The 24,982-nt window shown below is 36.9% G+C and overlaps 1 protein-coding gene across 1 annotated transcript in view; it reads right to left on the reverse strand.

Annotated features, from left to right (window-relative positions):
* LOC150084911 (tRNA wybutosine-synthesizing protein 4-like) overlaps positions 1 to 24,982 on the reverse strand; it is a 156,719-nt gene that overhangs the window by 116,500 nt on the left and 15,237 nt on the right. Inside the window, exon 3 of the mRNA XM_090375637.1 lies at positions 17,749 to 17,873. Coding sequence (XP_090231763.1) covers positions 17,749 to 17,873 — 125 coding nt within the window. The remainder of the gene's footprint in view (positions 1 to 17,748; positions 17,874 to 24,982) is intronic.

The following is a 24,982-nucleotide window of genomic DNA, read 5'->3' on the forward strand; positions in this document are numbered from 1 at the left end:
TCTCATATTATGAATACCTTCACAATGAATTGCGGAGGTATTGCACTGCTTTGAATAAGTAACTTCACCAGTGGAGAAGACTAATGCTACTTTTTCTCAGTGGATACCACCATCCAGATGGCACCGTTTCGAAGCTTGTTGGCTTACTCATTGGTGGGTGGGCAGGTACCATGTTGTTTTGACAGTGACAACCCGGTTATGAAGTATAACTCCACAATATGAAAGATGCTTGATGGTGTGCGTGGTTTAATCTAAAACTATTTCTTGACTAAATGTCTAATAAATGTCTAAGAGTATGAAAAAAGGTTGTTTATACATGGGTAATGTATAAACAACCTTATTCCATCATTTCTACTACCGTTTGATTATATCTCACATTACCCTTGCATAAACAATCTTTTTCATACTCTTAGACATTTAGTCAAGAAAGAATTTTAGATATTTATTTAACATGATATACTGTAAGATAGTAAAGTAATTAAAAGGAATTGTGGGAGATGTGGTTTCTTTCTTTGGCAATTCTTTACTTCCTACTTAATTTTATTTTACTTTATTGTTTATTATTAGTTATATTTTGTAGTTTACGATAATATACTTATGTAAATCTAAGCAGACGCCATTACAGAATTTTTAGTGCAAATCCCCTGGAACACTTCCGTGAACCCCTGCGGGTTCGTGAACCACTGGTTGGGAACTGCTGCCCTACAGGGTCGTTATATAAAGCTTCAATTGTATATCATGGCATAGTGGGTAAACTAGTACACTTGCTGGAGGTAACCCACAAAGGAGACTATTTATTTAAGAACATGCTTAAGGAAGAATATGAGTTCTCTTATTCATCAAATCTGGCTGAAGTTAGGCCAACTGCTAGACACCTTTCAAACAATGCTGAACTTAAATTTGTGTTCTTATGTCACCAATTTCCAATGTCCTTCTACTGTTTCTGTGTAGCATTGCAGAAAGAATCTCTCCAAAATAGCACCCGACAAGAAGCAGTCATTTGCCAACATTCAGGTTTAACAAACGCGCGCGCGCGCGCACACACACGCATGCATGCACGCACGCACACACACACACGATTTCATGCAGCAACAGTTAGTGTAAAGACTGAACTGTAATCATGTTTTAGCAGAGTCAGCATTTATTTTTGTATTCCAGCAATTCTGAAATGTGGCAAGCAGCTATTTTCACAGATAATGCAAACAAGTTAAAAGAAATGAAATGCAGAAAGAGTGCTAGAAAACCACAAGTTAGTCATTCACATCTTACTGTGGATGGCAGGACAGGAACCTACTCCATGTTCCAATTCTCAAAATCAAAAATTCTATTACTCATTTGGGTGTATCTAGCTTTTTTGACCCAATTAGTTTACAGTAAAACCTCAGTAATTTCGATTAATAAGGAGAAAGGGGCAATCCAATTATAAATTATAATATGTAAGTATTATCAAGTTGCTCATAAAAACATGAAAATTCATTTATAATTAGCATTAGTTGAGGCATATAATGCAATAAAGCAAGCTTAATCCAGTCACTCCAACTGTTTGTCTAGTTCAGCCTTAAATTTATTTAAGCTATCAACTTCCACAACAACAGATGGAAGTCTGTTCCAGCAATCAAGTACCCATCATCATCATCAGCCATTTTCAATCCACTGCAGGATGAAGGCCTCTCCAGCAACTTTCCAGTTCCTTCTGTTTTGAGCACTGGTCATCCATTTACTACTCAAAAACTCATGAATTTCATCTATCCATCTCCGCCTTTGTCTTCCAGGTTTTCTTCTAGCTCCTCTTGGGTACCATTCTGTTATTTTCTTAGTCCATCTGTCATCATGTCTTCGAGCTATGTGTCCTGCCCAAGACCATTTTAGTTCTTTAGTTTTGATAAGAATGTCCTTTACTTGAGTTTGCTGCCTAATCCATGTGTTTCTCTTCTTATCTAACAGTCTGATTCCCAATATAATTCGTTCCATTCTTCGCTGTGTAGTTCTTAGCTTCTCTTCCATTCTTTTGGTGAGTGCCCAAGTTTCACTTCCATAAGTCATGGTGGGGAGTATACATTGATTCATTATTTTACGTTTCAGACAAACTGGGATATTGCTCTTCAGTATGTGACTATATTTCCTGAATGCTATCCATCCAAAATTTATTCTTCTCTTGACTTCCAGCCATTTATCATTATTACAGCTAATAACTTGTCCCAGATAAGTATATGACTCCACCTTTTCAATTACTGCTCCTTCAATAATTATTTCCCTGTCCGTGGCATACTTGTTCATCATTACTTTTGTTTTAGCCATATTCATCTTTAGTCCAAAATCCTTACTAACTGTGCATAACTGATTAAGATTTTCCTCTAATTCTTTGGGATCGTGGCTTATGACCACAATGTCATCTGCAAATCGTAAATGGTTTAGGTACTCTCCGTTCACATTGACTCCTTTCTGCAACCAGTCTAATCTTCTGAAAGCTTCCTCAAGGGCAGTAGTAAACAGCTTCGGAGATATTGTGCTTCCTTGTCGAACTCCTTTCTCGATTTTAAATTTGCTACTGTCTTTGTCTAGTCTAATAAAGGATGTAGCACTCTCATATATTTTCTTCAAAATCATAATATATGGAGTATCTATGCCTTGTCTTTCCAGTGCCCGAAACATTGCCTTATGCTGTATGGAGTCAAATGCCTTTTCATAATCCACAAATGCCAGGCATAATGGTGTTTTATATTCATTTGCTTTCTCCATTAGCTGTGATATTACGTGAAGGTGATCCATAGTTGAGAATCCTGTCTTAAAGCCAGCTTGCTCTTTCGGTTGATTCTCATCAAGTATTCTTTCTAATCTGTTAGTAATGACCCTTGTGAACAACTTGTAGATATGGGATAACAAGCTAATTGGTCTATAATTTCCAATTTCTGATTTATCTCCTTTCTTATGCAGCAAAACTATGATTGCATTATTCCACTGCTTAGGCATCACATCTTTTCTAATGCACTTTGTGAAGAGCCTTGCCAGTTTTTGTGTTATGTCTCTTCCTCCCAATTTTAACAACTCTACAGTAACTTCATCTTCCCCCGGGGCTTTCCGATTCTTCATTTTCTTCAATGCATGTTCTACCTCATCAGGAAGAATATCGGGTATGTCGTATGTGTTGCTACTTTGCAATCCATCTTCCCCACTGCTGGTATCATTCCCTCGCGCCTTGTATAATTCTCTATAGTAGTCTTCTGCTATTTGAATTATGCCTTCTCTGCTGTTTATAAGTACACCATCGCTATTCTTCAGTTTCAGTATCATTTGTCTTTCTGTATTACTGCTCATGGCTGCTGATTTAAATCCTTTGTTTTCCCTTAATGCTTGTTCTACTTTTCTTGTGTTAAATCTTCTTATGTCCTCTCTGAGTCTCTTTCTAATGGCTTTGCATAACTCAGTATACTCAATTTTCTCCCTGTCAGTGTTTTTCTTGCTCTTCATTTGTCGTCTTTGGTTCATCATGACAAGTGTTTCTTGACTAATTTTTTCTTCTTTGGATTTCTGTTTCCCTATAGGTTTCTTGGGCTTTATCACTTTCAGAAAGTTGTAATATTCCTCGTCGATATCTTGGTCCTGAGCAGTTTGCAGAAGCTCAAACTTGTTCTTAAGTTCCAGTACATACTGCTTTTTCTCCTCCTCTATTATTTCAAAGACCTTTGTATTATTTACTCGAGTCAGTTTTTTCCTTTCCTTTCCTACATCTATATCAAGTGTACATCTTACCATTCTGTGATCACTTCCAACATTTACCTTATTCAGGACGGTAACATCATTCACAATATATCTTCTGTTAGTGAGGATGAAGTCGATTTCATTAGTTGTTAATCCATTTGGACTCTTCCATGTCCACTTTCTGTTCACCCTTTTCTTGAAAAAAGTGTTCATTACTGACATTCCTTGAGATTCTGCAAATTCCACAAGTCTTTCACCTCTTTTATTTCTTTCACCAATTCCAAAATTTCCTATAGTTCCACTTTCTGCGCTGTTTTGCCTTTTTCCAACCTTAGCATTGAAGTCCCCCATAATAATAGTGTAGTGAGTTTTCTGCTCATCTAAAAGACTCTCAATTTCAGTGTACATTTCTTCAACCTCTTCATCATCATGGCTCGATGTTGGTGCATAAATCATTATAATCTTTAGCTTGTACCTCTTAGAAATCTTGAGTATTACTCTTGACACCCTTGGTGATGTACTTTTGAATTCCAAAATGTTGTTTTTAAAATCTTTATGGACCAGAAACCCAACTCCACCTTCACTCCTTTCACTGTTTCCATTGGTGTACAGCAGATTTCCACTTGATAAACTTATAAGTTATTCATTTCTTCTTCTTGTTTCAGCCAAACCGATGATATTCCAATTCACATTTTCTATTTCCTTTTCCAGCTCTAATATCCTGTCTTCACCGATGAGTGATCGTACGTTATAACAGGCCAGGTTCAATTTCCGTGCATGGCAGCCTGGTCATACCCAGAGATTCTTAGCACCCTCTGCTTCCACTCTGATCCTCTCGCTGCCGTAAGAGGGAGAGTGAAAGCTGCTGGGGACTGAGGGCCATTTGTATTGTTGTGCTCTCATTGCTGGAGGGTTTGGTCTTTTCCTCTTCACGCTGACCAGGCGTCTTGAAGAGAACCACTCTACATGTTCGTTGCCACCTAAGTGACGTAACAGGGCTTGCCATCGAGAAGGTGTGCATCAAGTACCCACTTGGCATTAATGATATTAAGAGTAAGAGACCGGCAGAATTACTGAACAGTTACAGGTCACTGCTGAAAAAAAGCCATCAATTAGGGTTGAAAAGTGTCTGCAATTCTGCTCAGACACGATAGGAGGGAGTATATGATGAGAGCCTTGTCGATCGATTCAGCCCTGGAGAGATTGTGCAAGGCTCAAGGAGTAGAATTTCTCCTCAGCCTGGTCTGTGCTTGTTGACAGGAGAGACTGCTTCTACAGGGATGGGATACACTTAAATAGAAAGGGTGCAAGAATATTTGCTGATGCTATTGTGGCAGTGTTAGGTGGGTCGGAAAACTGCTAGCTTGGGGGGGGATGCATAGACTAATAGATTAACAGTAGCCGTTGGCAGAGGTGAAAGTGATTCTTGCACTGCTTCTATTGGAATGAGCAGCAGCCTGGAAAACAAAATGCAGGGGATTTCAGAGACTGCTAGGAGTCATTGCGGTACAAGTAAACACATGGACTGTGTTAGGGTAGTAAAGAATAGGAATATGTGCATGTATACCTGCATGTACACCAATGCTAGGAGTTTGGTAAATAAATTTGGTGAATTTGAGGTGGTGGTCAAAACATCAAAGGCAGATATTGTTGGGATATCAGAGAAGAGGTGTCACACAAATATAAGGAATGCAGAAATGGAATTTGGGGAGTACAACGTCTACAGAAAGGATAGGAAGGGAGGAGGGGTTATGCTATTAGTTAAGAAACACATAAAATCCAAGGAAGTAAAGCCAGTCAACGTGGCTGGACAGTGCAGTATCAAGTCAGTTTGGTGTGACATAAGCACTGGGAAATCAAAATTGAGAGTAGGAGTGTGTTATAGGTGCCTAATGACTCTGATGAGTATAAGTGGTGAGCTATAGTGGGCTCGCGAGAGCCCATTGTTATTTTTATTTTTGAAAATTTGCGAGCCCATTGTTGAGACGATCATTTATTTTACAAATTAAATCCTGAATTCAATTATTGAGTATCCAGAGCTGAAACTATAGCGGGACGAGCGGGGGCCTCATCCCCAGCATTTTAATGGCGCAATCGATCAGTTATGTATTTTAAAATTGCTTCATTTTTGATTTAATTACAATCGGACCTCTGTTTAACCAACTTCTTTATAGCGAATTGTTTTGAATTCCCCTTGGTAAATACATTTAAAATGGTTTTCTTTGAACAAAGAAAATTTCCATGTAACGAACAGATTAGGAGAGACAACTTTGTATGCACTGTTCTCACCTCTGGCCTTTAGACAATTTAGGTAATTAGAAAGTGCACATTAAGGGTGAAATGGATTACTGTTTCACAATGTTAGTGGTGTCCGAAATTTAAACCTGTGTAGGTTTTACCGACACCACTACCGAGAAGTTGCACTTGTCAATATGCTATCCATAGCCAGTCAGAGGATTAAGAAGATTCCCGACACAGATAATAGCCTCTGGTTAACTTCTGTTGTGGTTCCCTTTTACTCCAACACACAGGCACATGTTTTTCGGAGAAGTGAATGTCCACGCCTTCCAGTAAATTTCTCCCATCTAAGTTTACTTGGTCACAGTAGCTGAATATCCGCGTGATTCTGACATTTTGCATAATATTCAAAGAACTAGTGACAGTAGCAATGTAAAGGGAGGGGACTGAGGCAACTAAGATATATAAACTTTACAAAGATGAAACGTTGGCAGATATTGAAACTTCGTCGAGGCTTTCACCGTGTAGAAAATGTTCTGAAATATAATGGCATACAGGTAATAATTTAAAAAGAAAAAAAATGTATCACCAATCTCCAAAAAACCAGCACGAATTAAGGATGATTGCTAAAGAACTTGATGTGGAAACTATAAAGATGGGTCGTGTGTTCGGGCAACAATGAGCAGCTTGTAGCTTGCGGATGGCAATTGTGGGCTGGAGGAATTATCCCGCTTTGTGCAAACATTTTGAATCAGAAGTTAAATATTCCGGATTATTAAATCAACTTTTAAATTTGGAATTTCTTAACCATTTAGCACTAATGATCGACATCCTGCAGGAGTTCTCTTACCTTTCAGAGGTGTTACAGAATCACTACGGTAAAAGCAGATAAATTAATTATTCGAACTATCAATGCTATTGCTAACTTGAAAAATTCTGAAGGAAATTATGAAGGCAAAATTGAGAACACGTTAAAGTGGAAAGAATTTGAAGGAATCAAAATTGAAAGTAAAAAAATTACATTGTGACAAGTTATTAAATGCATTGTTTTATCCTTAAAGGATAACTTATTAATGGAACAGGGTGATTTTAAATTAAATAAAGAAAATAACGATACCATTGAAAGAAATTTTAAACATATTCTACCCGAAATCGTGAATTTGAAAGAACTTTCATCTCGGTGGCAAGACAGTGAAAACCGAATAAGAAATTTAAGTTTTCTGGTAAAATATGAAATAAAAATTAATGATTTTAGAGATTTTGTCGAAGACAGTTTATCTTTAAAATCGAGTGAAATTACCTTTTCAATTAAGAAAGCCAGAAATATCTTTGAAACCATTGCCATTAACAGTGCTAAAGTGAGCAAGCTTTCAGCGTAATGAATAATGCTGACAATTAAACATGTTGTAGATTATGATGACCATAATCTGCAACATCTAAATGTAAAACCGTTGTTTCAATTTGATCTGGATCGTTACGTTAAATCATTCCTCTGTAATCATTGCTATTGAGCAAAGCAGATCGTCAACAAACATTAATAAAGAAGTAAATTGTATGTGGCAATTTTTCTTGAATATTTGTGTAATAATTTTTTTTCATATGTGTACTTTGTTTTTTATGTAATATTTGTTTTATATTGTGGAATGTTTTGCGATAGTTTTTATGTTATTTGTTAAATGGAAAATATTTCATGTTATTTTTTATTCGCAATATTAAAATTTTATCATGAAAAATATGTATCCATTATATTTCCCCAGTTGTTAAAAAAAAAAGGACAAAAAGTTGCATGTGTGCCGAGCACACTCAGTAGATAATTTATGTGAAACATCCTTCGCGTTTCTTTTAGGTATTTTGATTTATATATATTGATTACGAAATAAGAGAGCTTTTTTATTGTAAATATTTTATTGATCATTCACAAATTTTCATAATTTCTGGAAGACCAGATACAATGGATTTATGATAACTAAAGTAAGAGATGTGCCGACCGGGCTAGCTGGGTGGGTAAAGTGCCTGCCTGGCAACCCAAAGGTCGTGGGTTCAAATCCCGCCTCGTGCTTGGATCAAAGTACTGCAAAAACCTTGGGAGGTGCATTATGGCCACAGAAGCCGATGCGCCAACAACTACCAAAAAAAAGTAAGAGATGTATACTTGCGATTGCAACATATCTAAATGTCTCTGGAAAACAGCATCAATTGAAGTACCGATTTTGCAGTTGAAATGGCATACACAGCTGTTAACAATGGAATGTACCAAAAACATGAGACAAAAAAAAAGAAATTGTGGACAAATATTTGAAATGCAGCAGTCATGCTTACCGCAGTAGTAACTTCAGGAAGTATGATTGTGACGTCATACTATTCAAGAATTCTAAAAAGTTAGAACTCCAGACAATATCATATCCAGTTATCATTGTAAGGGGAGGAATGACAACCAAGTTTTTAAGTTGTTTTTTTTCAGCTAGACCTAGGAACTTTTACACATTCACTTATACGCATGGTTAAGGGGGTAATAACCCCCATCTGTCCACGCTCCAGAATTGAGATATCATACAGGTCACAAAAAATGTGTCGCACACTCTAATCTACTAGTAGTGCAAATGTGGGAAGCACTTCGCATGGAAGCTGCGGATGATATCACTTCCGCAACCGATCAAATTTACTCGGTAGAAAGTGCAAGCCTATTGTTAAAATATTCACAGCTCACTACTGAGTATAATAAACAACTGTACAGGGAAATAGTGGGCCAGTAAATCAGAGAGTCTTATAATGGGGAATTTTAATTTCCCAGATATTGACTCGAATTTGTCGGTTGGTCACACACACTAGCAAGGCTTTCTTGGATTTATTGAATGATTGTTTTCTACAGCAGCAGCATTTTAGGGAGGCAACTAGAGGGAGTAATACTCTTGATCTGATTATCAGTAGTGATTCTTCATGCATTAAGAACCTGCAGATAAAGGAACCACTAGGTGGCAGTGATCACAGTGTGCTGAAGTGGGATTTATTCAAAGATAACTACATCAGGGGTAAAGGGAAGGGTTTTTGCTTTCGTAAAGGCGACTACGGACGTCTGAGATAGTATTTAAATTCTATATGGTGGGACCAACTGATGATGTTACCAACAGCAAGTTCAAAATTGGAAGCATACAAAGAATTAATCTTGGAAGCTACTAGGCTTTTCATACCAACTGAATCAAGAATGGGATACATATAAATTAATGGGTGACACAGAAGCCTATGATAGATATAAGCTGGTCTGTAACGAAGTCAAAAAGGAGGCTAGGCAGGCAAAGGCAGATTATGAGAAATCTTTGGCAAAGGATGCAAAGAAAAACAGCAAAGAGTTCTCATGTAAACTCTAGAAGGAAGGGGATGAATCAGATTGGTTCACTGGATATCGATGGTTCAACTGTTGATGATCCTGCTCAGATAGCTAACAAACTAAATGAGTATTCTGCATCTACATTCACACAAGGAGTTATTCAGGGAGGGGAATGCCAGAGGTGAATTAAACTCTGGCAGTGAGCTTGTTTGTTTGTTTGTTATTTGGTTTTTAGGAGCATTAGCAACTAAGGCCATATTGCTCCGGGATATGCGGTGGTCATTCCCTGACCTTTCTGCATCCTCAGTATTTGGTGGTGACGGGCTCGAACCCCGGTCTAATCAAGAAGCGTGTGTTATGCACTGCTGCTCCTACCCACCTGGCTACAGAGGCGCCTGGCAGTGAACTAGATGGTTTTGTAATAACTGAGAACAAAGTGGAGGAGAAATTGTTGAAGATAAACATAAGAAAGGCACATGGGATGGATGGGATCTATCCAGTTATATTAAAGGAGACAGCAACGGAAGTAGGCAAACCCTTAGCCATAATTATGAGAGCTTCCTTGAACTCAGGGGAGGTACCCATGGACTGGAGATGTGCAAATGTGACCCCAATTCACAAAGGAGAATCAAAGGGAGACACAGGTAATTACAGACCTGTTAGTTTAACTTTTGTTCCAGGGAAATTAATGGAGGCATTGGTTAAAGCAGCACTGTAGGATCATCTAGACAAGACTTCAGTTATAGCTTGGACACAGCATGGTTTTGTTAAGGGGAAGTCTTGTCTGACCAATTTGATTGGATACTATAATGTGATCACAAAGGAACTGGATGCAGGGAATAACTTTGATATCATATATTTGAATCTGAGAAAGGCTTTTGATACTGTTGCACATCGAAGACTGCTACACAAATTGGAGCAGTGTGGTATTGGAGGCAAATTGCTGCTATAACTAAAGGGATGGTTGAGTGGGAGAAGACAGAGAGTGGTAATCGATGGACACTGCTCTATGGGGACTAATGTCATTAGTGGAGTCCCTCGGAGTTCGGTGTTGGGTCCATTGTTGTTTTCTGTATTTATTAATGATATTGATGATGGCTTAATGTCCAAGTTTGCAGACAATACGAAGGTTGGCAGGGTTGTTAATGACATTATTGACAGTACGCTGCTGCAACAGGATCTAGAAAAGTTGACCAGATGGTGTGAGACGTGGAAACTGAAGTTTAACATTGACAAATGTAAAGTACTGTGTGGTACTACACTGACAGTGGTAGAGAATGAAAAGGACTGGGGGTAATTGTGTAGGCAGATATGAAGTTTTCTGAGCAGTGCAGATGGTCTGCAAAAGTAGCTCATGGTGTCTTGTCAATGATATACAGCAATATTTCAAACAGGGATAAAGAGGTGATTATCCCCTTGTATAAGGCAATGGTCAGGCTACACCTTGAGTACTGTATACAGGTTTGGAGGCCTCATTTTAAGAAGGATATAGAGCTGTTGGAACAAGTACAGAGAAGGGCAATAAGATTAGTGAATGGAACAAAGAGTTTCTCTTACAAAGAAAGGCTTAAGTTTTGCAAATTACGGTGTCTGGAAACTAGGCACCTGTGAGGTGATCTGATTGGGGGTGTATAAAGTCTTGAATGGTTTGAGTATGCTTAATGCTGATGGGATTGTTCCTCTTGCTCAGAATAATCACCTGAGAGGGTATAAATTCAAATTGAGGAAAGACAATTTCCTATTTCCTATTGTAGGACAGATGTGCGGAGGTGTGCCTTTAGCCAGCGTGTGGTTGATTGCTGGAACAAACTTCCATCTGACATAGAAGTTGATAGCTTAAATAGATTCAAGGCAGAACTAGACAAGCATTTGGAGCGAGCAGATGAGAGAAATTAGAAGATTTTTTTTTTTTGACTGATGCTATATAAGCTTGCTGTCTTACATCATGTGCCTTTGCTAATGCTAAAGGCAAACTTCTGCACATCTATTCTACAACTGTCTTTCCTCAATTTGAATCTATGCCCCTTTAGGTTCTTGATCTGAACAAGCAGAAGTATCCCATCAGCACTGAGGGGATACTTCCGACTTAATATCTTCTACCGACTTTAGTCTCTCTCTCTCTTTTTTTATTTAATCTTGCTTAAAGTGAAAAAACACGCAAAAGTAGGAAGAAGAAAATGGCAATAAAATTCTAAATGCCTTTTCCGAAATTTGTGGATATTCATTTTGAATTTTGCTAATATTCAAAATTTGCTAATATTAGTGTTATTAAAGTGAATTTCCAGCAAATTGTCACTACAGATCTCAGCAAATTCTTTTTCCTCTTGCAGATTAAGTTCTAACATCAGAAGGTTTCTTGTTGCAAATAGGTCTCTTATGTAAACTTGATACCACAAATATTTTTTGGTAACAAGGGATGGAAAGTAATGCTCAATTTTTGCCTTTAACAGCTCTAATGTTTCACTTATTACATTTTATTTTAGTATAATTCGTTTTGGCAGTCAATGGAAACATTTTTAAATATTTTTCATTTGCCTGCTTTTTCCATATACACCTAAACCTCGTTTTACGCGATAGATACGTTCCTAAAAATTACACATGTAAATAGAACTACTGACTCCATAGAAAAAGTGAAGGTTGGTTCCAAACCTGAAATATAAGCAAAATAATGAAAAAAACAAACATTAAATTTGTTAGGATCATAAGATTTTTATTTACATTTCATGGAGAACACACATACATATAATGAATTTTAATAACTTTTAAAAAAAACATATTCATCTCAGTTGTTTGCTAAGGATTCTATAAAAAAATTATGTTATTCGCTATCAGTTTCTGACAATAAACGCGAAAGCTTTCATTTTTGTGAGACTAATATCACTAGAACTACTAAATATGATATTATCGTCATCGACTTCCGCCTCAACTTGTGGAATTCTTCTTGTCATGTCTTGAACAAAAGTACCACTGGTTGTTTCAGTAGTTTTAGGAATGAACCCAGTTATTAATCGCTTTGTTGATGCTTTAGATAAGTTGCGATATAATTCTCTGCATGAAGACATTAACAACTTAAGCACACATGAAAACTTCCCAACATGTTCTTCATTTGGATCATGTCGGGCAAAATAATTGCCTAAATTACTGGCCAGTTTAAGACCTTTAATTATATCAGCAGTAAAAGTAGGATTATGATTAAGGAGTCTCAGAAACAATCTCCACTATTTCGTTTTCACTAAGAGGTTTATCAATTAAAAATTCTTCGATATCTGCCAACGTAAGATCATCAAATCCTTCTCCGCCAATTTCACATGCCAAACTTATTATATTGGGGAATTCTGCAATATAATTAAAGGGAACAGGAGCATTCTCTTTAACACGTGCGGGCTAAATAGCATTCCAGCATGCATTCATAGTTTCTGGTCTCAATTCAGATAACGAAAATCGAACCTGATCAATACAATCCATAAAGAAAATTTTTTCCACACATCCATAACTGACAGTGTTTCGTCATCATTTAGCGTGTTCAAAACGAACTGAAATGTTCGTCTGACATAATGTTTTAAAAGTCGCAATTATACCCTGATCTAGAGGTTGTAGCAATGATGTGGTATTGGGCGGCAGAAAACAAAATTGCACATCTGGGTGTTCTATGGTAGGATGACGGGTACATTATCAAGAATCAAAAGCACTTTAAATTCGAGACATTTGTCATTCAAATAGCGTCTAACTTCTGGCACAAAATGTTTGTGGAACCACTCAGTGAAAATATCAATGGCCACCCAAGCTTTTTTGTTGGCCATCCAAATGAACTGGCAATTTTTGAAAATCTACACCTTTCATTGGCTGTGGTCTTAATGATCTATTTATGAGCAGTGGTTTTAACATCCGATCTCCTAAAGCGTTCAAACAAAATAGGAGTGTTATGCGATCCTTTGCTGCTTTGAACCCACCAACAGCTTTTTTGCATTTTTGATACGTAAGTTCTGTTTGGCATTTTTTTCCAGAAAAGGCCAGTTTCATCCATATTCCAAACTTGTTCACAAGTGTAACCTCCATCTTCAATTATTTTAGCAAGTTTTTGTGGAAATGCTTTAGCAGCTATTTCATCAGCAGAAGCCATTTCACCTTTAATTTTTATATTATGAAGAGCTATGTCTTTTAATAAACTTAGCCAGCCAACCATTACTTGCATGAAATTCATATTTTTTCCTCGATTGAGATGAAGTATCTGGATACAGTTTTTTAATCTGTTCATAAAATCTCAATGCTGATTGCTTGATGGAATTTCCATCAACTGGCATTCTTTTTTGTACATTATCTTCTATCCACATCACTAAAGCTTTTCGGCCTTTTCTAGAACAACATCTCTTGTGTATGATGATAATTTCGCACTCGATTTTGTACCAGAACATACCGCTTTTCTAATAGCCTCTTCATTTTCCTTTATAGATCTGATAGTTGATTACGGACTCCAAAATGCTTACCCACAGCCATCGCACCTTCCCCAGTTTGATGACGATCTAAAATTTGAATTTTTATATCCAAGGAAACAGCTTTCCTTTTTTTTTTGGTTATCGGCAACATCATATGAGGGCTAGATTAAAATCTTCTGTTAATGAAATGAAAGTTTGAAAATTACATACAATGTAGCTTACCATTTATTATTTCTTGGCAAAATTATTAATTTTATAAAGCGATTTTTATTTTTATTTCACTTAAAAAATGCAAATGCAAAAAATGCGGTAACTGTGTTGCTTACTCAAACACCAAATTCTAACTGCTAAGAACTGCTTTTTTATGCACAGTCAGTTATGTAATTCGGGGAATTCCCAATAAATGAAATTCGTAAGAATTTTCTAAGTTGATACGAGAAACCAAATTCAAACTGCAAACAACTGCTGTTTTTTTTTGTTTATGGGCAGTCAGTTATGTAATTCGGGGAATTTAGAATTTTCTTAATTGAAACGAGAATGCAATTCTACAAAATTCTCAGAATTTTCTTGAATTACGGATTTTTTCCTAACTTAGACTTTAGGTTGGTCACGTAAAAGTGAATAAAAATCGCATAAAAAAATTATTTTTGCTATCCCAATTCGTGTAAAAAAATTCGCATAAAGAGGTTTAGGTGTACTCAACTTTTCTTTAAAGGTGAACAACTTGTCAGTAGAAGCGAGTAAATTTTCCTCTGAATCTTGCATACTGATATTTAATTTATTAAGCTGTGTGAATAAATCTGCTAGAAAAACTAATCTACAGCACCAAATTTCATCACTTAAATAATCACGAAATTTTGATTGCTCCAGTTAAAAAAATATGACCTCACACAACTCGTCCATATGCATAAGTACATTTCCTTTAGATAGCCAATGAATCTCAGTATGCATCATTAAAGAAAAACGATCAGACTCCAGCTCCTCCCATAATTTTCTGAAAATACGTATTTTTTGTGGTCTAGTTTTGATATAATAGACCACTTTAACCGCTTGATCAAGTACAAGTTTTAAAAGTGTGTTGTAATAAAATTTGAATTGTGTCGTTTTACTAAGTTTACAAATCCTTTTAGTGCTCCTCTCATCACGGGAGCACTGTCGGTACAAATGCCGACACACGACTTCCATAATATACCACACTTTTGCAAATAATTATTCATTACTTCGAAAATATCTTGGTCGTTGTTCTTTTAGTGAGTTCTTTACAACAACAAAAAAAGATTAATAATTGTATCATTTTTGATAAACCTGACAAATGCTATTAATGGGGCTTTCCCGCCAATATCTGTAGAATTATCTACTTGCAATGCAAACAGTTGCCCAAAATTATTAATATGTTGAGCAACTTGTTCTTCAATATCATTGGACATTTCTTTTATACACCTGCTAATTATGCTGTTCAAAAGTGGTAATGTCATTATTTTTTTCCAGCTTCCTCTCCCAAAATACTTTTCACGATTATCTAACATGCTGGTAAAATCAGACTTTCTGCAGTCAGGTGAGATTTCTTTTTTTTTTTTTTTGCTACCAGTTCAGCTACTAAATAGCTGGCTTCTTGAGCTTTATCAGATATTTTAGCCATACTATAAAATTCTACACCTAGTTTTCTAGTAGAGGACAGCAGTCTTAAAATATTCCATAGTTTTGGATGATAAATTCTCGTGTTTCGTAGAAAAATGATGCTGCAATTTACTCAGCACCACTGATTCATTCAACAATTTTAAACCACAAACCAGACATAAAGGTAGAGGACAATCTTGGGTACCAGTATATGACAATCCCATTGTCAAATAGTCATAATCATATTTATGACAACACGTTTTCTTCTTTTTTGATGTTTGCTCGTTTTTGTTTTTGTCATTTTCTCCAAGCTCTTTGTTATCAATTTGCCTCTGATTTCCTTTCACTAAAAATTTATCCATCGCTAATAATTTCGAAAAAAATTAGTTACTTCTAGAATGTACTAATACAGTTAATTGAAAATACCTGTTCTATATGAATTAACTGAATATGATATTTTAGAGATATAAAAACACAAAAAGTACTTTTAAAACACAAAGGAAATTTCTTACTATGCGGCTTACAAGTTGCACTTATACAACTGCAGGGTGCCTGGGAGAGTCTCTCAAATGATAAGAATGGCTGAATAAAGGTGAGCAGATCTACTAATAGGAATCGAAAGGTGAATAAAGGATTAAAGGTGAACAGATCTACTAATAGGAATCAAAAGGTGAATAAAGGATTAAAGGTGAACAGATCTAGTAGTAGGAATCAAAAGGTGATGGCACGCTGACCGCTGGAAGGGGCTGGGATCGGTGCAGTGTAAATAAACGAATTTTTTTATTTGAATTAATTTTTATTATAAAACTTGGATTATTAATTTTTTTATTTGCATTTTCCATGGCACACAGGTTGAGAAACACTGATCTAGAGTGATAGAAAAGTAGGGATGCAAATATCTAACAAACTGCCAGGTGACGTACTCCTGATTCAAGTCCCAAACAAAAACTGTTCAGTGCGAACTGCTCTGGTTTTCAGTGGGGAGGTCTACTGTCAATGACGCAGATAACATTTTTTGCAATAAAAATATTTTAGAGATATAAAAACACAAAAAGTACTTTTAAAACACAAAGGAAATTTCAAATTTCCTTTGTGTTTTAAATTGATAAGAATGGCTGAATAAAGGTGAACAGATCTACTAATAGGAATCGAAAGGTGAATAAAGGATTAAAGGTGAACAGATCTACTAATAGGAATCAAAAGGTGAATAAAGGATTAAAGGTGAACAGATCTAGTAGTAGGAATCAAAAGGTGATGGCACGCTGACCGCTGGAGGGGGCTGGGATATGCAGTACATATGCATCTAGAATGAAAACTAATGATGTAGCAAACAGGCTGTCATGTTCGTGAGGGAAATAATGATATTAACTATACACAAACTGGTGATTTGGTGGAACAAGTACAGTGGAAATGTTGAAAAAAATTCCACAAGTTAATTCAGAATGCACTGAAAATAAAACTTGCAGAGTCCCTCAAACCTTTAGTTAATCTATAGGGCTTTCATAGTACATCTGAACAGAAATAGCAGAAGAGTATTTTCTGATGTCACTAAAGAAGTCTTGAGGGTCAGTGAAACTGCTAGTTGGGAAGGAAGGAGAGAGGAGCAATGCAGATATGAATTTTATTAATGACATGGATCAAAGCAATTCTTTCACACCTCAGGAACCCTCTGATGCTGGAAGAATGTGTGGAAGATAGTATCAATTATAATAAACAAGAAGCTAAAGAAAGTAGCTAAATAACAATAATGGATGTGTTTTAGTAGTAAACAATATAATGGGTCCCTAATGTGTAATTTGCAAGCTGCAAAAGGCTCACAGAAGTATTCTGAGTGACTCATAATACTGAAACGTGTACAGTAGTGCATGTTTCAGCTGACTGTGGTTTAAGCCCATATGACTCCTAAATATAGTAATGCTTTTGTATTCTCTATCTTAGTAAACTCCTCTGATCCTACACGACTATCACAGAGTATAAACAAAAAATATTTTTTTAACTAATGCTGAAATAATACAGCTAACAAAACTTGGCATTACCTAGAAATAGGAGATTATGAAATTTGCTATACTAGGTACAATGCATTTAGGATTAAATGTAGCACAGGCTACATTTAATCAAAAGTAGCCTGTGCTAACCAGCATTCTCAGATTTAGAACACACACTCCTGCACTGAGTTTGTATGGTATGAGAAAGTAGGAAGCATGCATCCATCATCATTAACCGTAAGGCAAGATTTAATAATCTTGCAGTTTCATGGTGGAATCCTGTGAAAATGGATATGTTCTTGAAAAAATCTGAATGGCAATCTCTTATTACAAAGTGTTACGCAAATGCTTTGGTAACTTCTTATCTCAATTCCAACACCTATACAGGAAAATATATTTGACAACAGGAGATAGAATGTTTAAATTTTTGCTTGAATTACTCAGTACATACCGATTTATAAGTGCAGAACGTCTCCGTTTCTTAGCTGCAAAATATTTCAGGAAATTATCTTGGAAGTAATTCTGATTAACCATGGACCATTTGCTAATGATGCTACTATCATTTGTGCCTTGAACCTAACAACAAATAACAGTGGCTGAAATTTATATAGGGTAATCAGAAAGACTGGTAAAGCAAAAATTAATAATAAACAATTCAGAATAAATTAGCAATTAATTGGAATAATAGAGAAAAGCTTAAACTAATATCAGCTCTTCTCATGATTACAGTATTGTTGAATGTGAGAAAGTTTGTTCAACAAAACTAATGCAAGCCAAAAACAAACAGTATTAAAAATTAATATTAGAATGGCTAAATGATGCAAGAAAGCAGGCTACTTCATCTGCAAAAAGAGAGAAAAACAATCACTTGTACTTTTCCAAATACCAAAAATGTGACTGTCAAATTCCACTATAAACTTTATTAACCACTCAGCTTTGGTGAACTTTGGCAAACAATTTATTCCAATGAACAACACACTATCCAAATCTAAACACTGTGAAGTCATCAAGCCTTTTGTTATTCCCTAAAATTTTATTTTTATATGCCTCCCCCAAATTTTGTCTCACCTACTTATGAGAATATACTTCCTTCATTCATTTTACTGATTGATCCCTTCAGACAGGGTATCATGTACATCTAGTTATATGTGTGTAACATATATATGTACATTAGTTCCCTTCCCCCTCCCGTTTCCAACTTACAAAGGACTGATAAATCACTGGCATGACACCATATGCCTTCCTGGCTGTCTGTTTACACTGCATGGTAGATAACATGTTTCATAACATTATAGATAACATTATTACAACCTCTAAGTCTTTTTCATCCTGACTGTAGTTCGTGGTAGGGGAATTCTAGTGTTTCATTGTGATAAATAGGCACCTCAAAAGTTCAATCACATAGGTTTGGCATTAACAGATAATTTTATCAGCTTTTACAATTAACCTTCATAATCATAATGATATAACATAAACTCAATATACTAATATATATCTTTAATAATATACAAACTGGGGCAATACATATTATTGCTGCATAACCAGTGTAAAGTGTAATGCTTACATTTAAGTATATTACTTTAGTGTAGCACTCTCAATTAAATTAAATTGTTGAATTTGAATGGAAATAGTAATGGCAATAGTAGAGGCATGTGATGCAAGCTTATGTAGCATCAGCCAAAAAAAAAAAAAAAAACACATTACACACGTCCATTCCCTATAAACATTTGTCCAGTACCTCCTTGAATTTATTTAAGCTATCAACTTCCACAACAACAGATGGAAGTTTGTTCCAGCAATCAACTACCCATTGGCTAAAGGCAAATTTCTGCACATCTATTCTGAAACTCTTTCCTCAATTTGAATTTATGTCCCCTCAGGTTCATAATCTGAGCAAGAGGAAGAATCCCATCAGAATTGAGACTGCTCAACCTATTCAAGGCCTTATACACCTCAATCAGATCACCTCACAGGTGGCTAGTCTCCAGACGATGCAATTTGCAGAATTTAAGTCTTCCTTGGTAAGACTACCCCTTCGTTCCCCTCGCCAATCTTGCTGCCCTTCTCCGTACTCACTCAAGTAACTCTACATCTCCTTCCTAAAATTAGGCCTCCAGACCTGTATGAAGTACTCAAGTCTTGGTCTGACCATTGCCTTATACAAAGGGATAATCACCTCCTTTTCCCTACTAGCAAAATTCCTGTATATCATGGACAACACCACATGACCTGTTCTGGCAGCCTGTCTGCACTGCTCTGAAAATTTCATATCTGACTGCACAATTACTCCCAGGTCTTTTTCATTTTCTACCACTTAAGTTGGTACAAAATGTAAAATTCAACACCCCAGCTTGCACTTTTAAGTCGGGCAACAGAGCAGCAACCTGCAAGGCAAAATGCACTGGTCCCACAGGAGGAAGCTATTGTCAGTAACTGTATTTTCAGGGAAATGAATAGGTGCAAAAAAAATTTGTACAAAAAGGATAGGTGGAACATGATCGGGGTATGTTTGCCAGGGGCAAAAGTTAATGACACTATAGAGCAGATATCATCTTTTAAGGGCACAAAATGAGATACTGTTGTACACATTGGCACTAATGATATTAAGAGTAAGAAATCTGAGGACTTATTTAACATGTACAGAGCATTGTTGAGAAAATCTTGTGGATTAAATTTGGAGTGTTAAGGTTAAATTTGAAAAGGTGTAAAGGTTAAATTTGAAAGTGTCTACAATTCTGTTCAGACATCAGAGGAGGGAAGTACATGATGAGAGCCTTGTCAATCAATTCAGCCCTAGAGAAATTGTGCAAGGCTTATGGGATAGAATTTTTCTCAGCATGGTCAGTTCTTGTTAACAGGAGAGATTGCTTCTACAAAACAGGCTACACTTAAGTAGAAAGGTTATAGAATATTTGCTTATGCTATTAGCATTATCATTAGTAGAGGCACATGATGCAAGAAAGCAAGCTTATACAGCATCAGCCAAAAAAAAAAAAAAAAAAAAAACCCCATTCCCATTTCACTGATCCATTCATTTCAAATGTTTGTCTAGTTCTGCCTTGAATTTATTTAAGCTATCAACTTCCACAACAACAGATGGAAGTTTGTTCCAGCAATCAACTACCCGTTGGCTAAAGGCAAACTTCCGCACAGCTGTTCTACAACTGTCTTTCCTCAGTTTGAATCTATGCCCCCTCAGGTTTGTAATCTGAGCAGGAGGAAGAATCACATCAACATTGAGCTTGCTCAAACCATTCAAGGCCTTATACACCTCAATCAGATCACCTCGCAGGTGCATAGTCTCCAGAAGCTGCAACTTGCAGAACTTAAGCCTTTCTTCATAAGCACACCCCTTTGTTCCCTTCACCAGTCTTGTTGCCCTTCTCTATACTCGTTCTAGCAACTCTACATCCTTCCTAAAATGAGGCTTTCAGACCTGCACACAGTACTCAAGATGTGGCCTGACCATTGCCTTATACAAGGGGATAATCATCTCTTTATCCCTGCTCGCAAAATTCCTGTATATCACTGACAAGACCCCATGACCTACTCTGGCAGCCTGTCTGCACTGCTCACAAAACTTCATATCTGACTGCACAATTACCCCCAAGTCTCTTTCATTCTTCACTTCCCTGAGTGTAACACCACCCAGTTGGTACATTTCTTTTGGGTTACTGCTCAAACCATATGCAGTACTTTGCATTTGTCAATGTTAAACTTCAGTTGCCACTTCTCAGCCCATCTACCCAACTTTTCCAGATCCTGTACCAGCAGCATACTGTCATTAATTAAGGCAGTTTTAGGTGGGTCAGAAAACTGCTAGCTTTCAAGCTAGCAGTCCGTGAAGATGGGGGGGGATACACAGACTAATAGATTAACAATAGTGGCAGGCAGAAGTGAAAGTGTTTATTGCACTCCTAGTGGAATATGCAGCAGCCAAGGAAGCAAGGTACTAGGGATTTCAAGGCCTACTGTGAGTCATCATGGAACAAGAAAATACATGGGCTATGTTAGGGTAACTAAGAGCAAGAACAGGTGCATATACACTTGCTTGTATACCAATGATAGGAGCATTGTAAATAAATTACTCAGGATGCAGACAGTGAAATTCTGCATCCTGAGTAAAATTCTACATGTCTGAGTGGCACAAGGGATGCAGAATTTGAATATGGGGAATACAAGGTATACAAGAAAGTAGAGACAGGAGAGAATAGGGGAGGGTTATGCTCTTAGTTAAGAAGCACATAAAAGCTAAGACAGTGTATCCAGCTAATACAAGTGGCCAGTGAAATGTTGAGTTAGTATGGGGTAACATAAGAACTGGGAAAACAAAATTGAGAGTCGAAGTGTGTTATAGTCCTACTGATTGTGATGAATACAACAAATAGCTGTACAGAGAAACAGAATGGGCCAGTAAATCAGTAAATTATAAATGGGGGAGTTTAACTTTCAAAGATTTTGTGGATTTCTGGTTAACTTCTACAGCAGCATGTTAGAGAGGCAACAGAAGAGAGCAATACTGTTAAACTGATTATCAGCAGTGATTTTTCACACATTAAAAATCTATAGATAAAAGAACCACTAGGTGGCAGTGATCACAGTCTACTGATGTGGAATTCACTTAAAGTTGTAACTACCGTCAAGGGTAAGGGTTAGGGTTTTTGCTTTCATAAAGGAGATTATAGTAGTCTGAGACAGTTTTTAAATTCTATACAGTGGGACCAACTAATGATTACCAACAACAATTCTAAATGGGAAGCATACAGGGAAATAAGGTATGCTTTTCATCCCAAGTAAGAAACAGGGTTCAAGGCTTACACTTAAATGGATGTCAGATGAACTACTGAGACATGTGGCAAAGAAGAAATATGCACGAGATGTATAAAAATTATCAGGTGATACCAGAAGCCTATGGCAGGCATAAACTAGTCTGCAATTAAAGCACAAAGGCAAAAATGAACTGGAGATTTGGATGCAAGGCAATTGAGATGTGCAACATTCTTATCTTGAATAGCTTTAGCATATTTATTGGAAAACAAAAGCTTAAATAAAGGGCAAGATTCTAAGGTAGAGTGTAGGATAAAGGATTTCACCCCAACAATATTTTCACTGACACAATCTAAGAAAACATTGACATCAGAAATTTTAAAGCAGCAATCTAACCAAGGAAAAGAAGAAAAGGAATCTTGCAGATCATTCTGTTTTGCATTTTTGTAATGCCAAACAACACAAGTCTGAGAATGCCCACAAGGGAACGGCTCCATTGTAGAAGAGACCATCTTAACATGCGATCTGGGGTGGCTAAAGGACTACTCACCTCGATTGTGACTTGGAAGGGTTGTTTGTGAGAAAAAGCTCAATTGTGTTGGATGCGTGGTTAGGATTGCCTGGTATTCTAGTATGTACATAAAAATCTATTCCGGATCATTAGTAATTGTAAAACTCTCAGCATGTTGACCAGCTGGGTTCACGTGACTGGACAACTGAAGCAGCCAGAGTTATGAATATTAAAATCCCCAAGAAAAATTACCTCACTGTTAGGAAAGTTGGACTGGAGAAAGTCGAGCTTCAAGGAAAGGTAGTCAGAAAGTTCCAAGTGATTAGGGGAGATGAGGGATCAGTAGAGGCAACAGAATGGGATGGAAAGATTTTAAGCCAGAGAAGATCAAAAAGAGGAAATGCCAATTAATACGTGGACATAGAATATCAGAGAGAACATATGGGCAACTACTACCTTTGAAGAGAAAGGAATCATACAACAAATAATTAAAGACAACTGAGATCAACAGTGGTTGAATCAACTGATAATTGAGATTCTGTCAGAAAACACAAGTGGGGCTTGGCAGACTAAGTTGAAATGGATATCAATGAGATTGGAATTGAAACCACACATATTAGTGAAATGAATGAGGAAATATTTGGGAGGGTTAGATCTTTTAACACATAAATTTGTTCTATTACTTTAACTTTCATAATGTACTCAGTATTAAAAAAGGGGGGGAGGACCTGTTGTATGAAGCAATGAAATTTTTGGATATGGTGTACACATGGCAAGAATATACCCAGTTTCTTAACATAACGTGGCTTTGACAATGCCCCCTGCAAATGCACTACTCTGACTCCCCTTCAGTCACTATCTGGCAGAGTAGAAGCAGCGAGATTATACTGACTGATCCGGAAGCCTCCTTAAGAGTTACCAGTAGGGTCCACTCCAGTGGATTATCTAGCAGCCAGCCTGCAAACACAGTTTTAGAGTTGTACCCTAAAAATGTACGAAAGATTGTATCTTGCCAATGATGCCCATCATAATTCCAAAAGACATCAATCATACTGCATGATGGAAGAAATGGAGGATTGCCAGAGCTTTGCTCTGGAGACATAACATGGGTTCCTCTACCTCAAGCCTCCAATAAGCAAAGCGGTGGTACTGCACTAGATGATGAGAATCATCTACCACCTAGTACTGCCTGGTAACATAGGGGGCAGCATTCCTCTGTGTGGTGTGGTTGTCACACCTAGACCCCTGATTACGTTTGTTTGTACCTAGGCAGTCACCTCCCCTGATTACGTTTGTTTGAACCTAGGCAGTCACCTCCAGTATACTAGGTGCCAGAGCCCGTCACCACCAAATACGGAGGATGTGGAAAGGTCAGGGAATGACCACCACATATTCTCGGAGCAATATGGCCTTAGTTGCTAATGCTCCTAAAAACCAAATAACAAACAAACAAACAAACTAGGTGCCATATTTCAGCACTTGCGCTTGGTATACTGGGTATACCACGAGCAAGTGCTACTGAAGTTACTAACAGTCCCACCATCAAGGTGCAAAGAAGGAATCTGGTTATCATAGAACGACTGACTTCGCCAAAATTCAGTCCATTTGACTCAAGTGTTACCTGAATATCAGTTCAACCAGTGTTTTAGGTAGCAATCCAAAATTATCATACCAGAGAAATGTCTGTGACAGCCTCAAGGACCTATTTGAAACATGCTCAAAGATAACCATAAAATGATGGTTATCCAACAGCACAGGAGTCTGGTTGAAATTACGGTAATGATCAAAAGTGTAGCGTATTATATGGGTATCATACTCATGCAAATAACTTCACACATTGTAAGATGGCATGTTATAGAAGGAGAAATTTCATTTTATTTTACATAAAATAGACTTTCTCCTGCTCTTCAATATTTCCTCCTGTGTTACTGGGGGGTTTGTTGCGTGCCCAGTGGACCCATATGTGTTGCTAAATGAAGACAGGGAGTTCAGGTGCTCCTAATATTTTTCACCATCGGTGCACTTGAGTTCTGAACATTCCTCTAGCTTAACATATCCGTCTAGTGGTAAAATGGGACAATAATCTCGTATATCCTGAATAATTTATAAGGGGGAGGAATCACCCCACCAATAAAATATCGCGATTTGGATTAGCATCGTGTTACATTAGAGACTTTAGTTATGCAAATTAGCTTAAAATCTCTAACGCCGCAAAAACCTTTCTTGATTCTACAACTGGTTTTTCTCTGGTGTAAATGAAGAGTTAGCAGAGAGAGAGAGGGACAATTATTTCAAACAAAACATTTAATATAACAAATTAATAAACAAACATACATCGCACCTTCCATCCAAGAAGATTAAAAAGATTAAAGACATGAGCATTCTAATATAACATGTGTGACATTTA

This window comes from Mastigoproctus giganteus, chromosome 6 (genome assembly GCF_048544385.1).
Source record: "Mastigoproctus giganteus isolate SK-2022 chromosome 6, ASM4854438v1, whole genome shotgun sequence".
NCBI lineage: Eukaryota > Metazoa > Arthropoda > Arachnida > Uropygi > Thelyphonidae > Mastigoproctus > Mastigoproctus giganteus.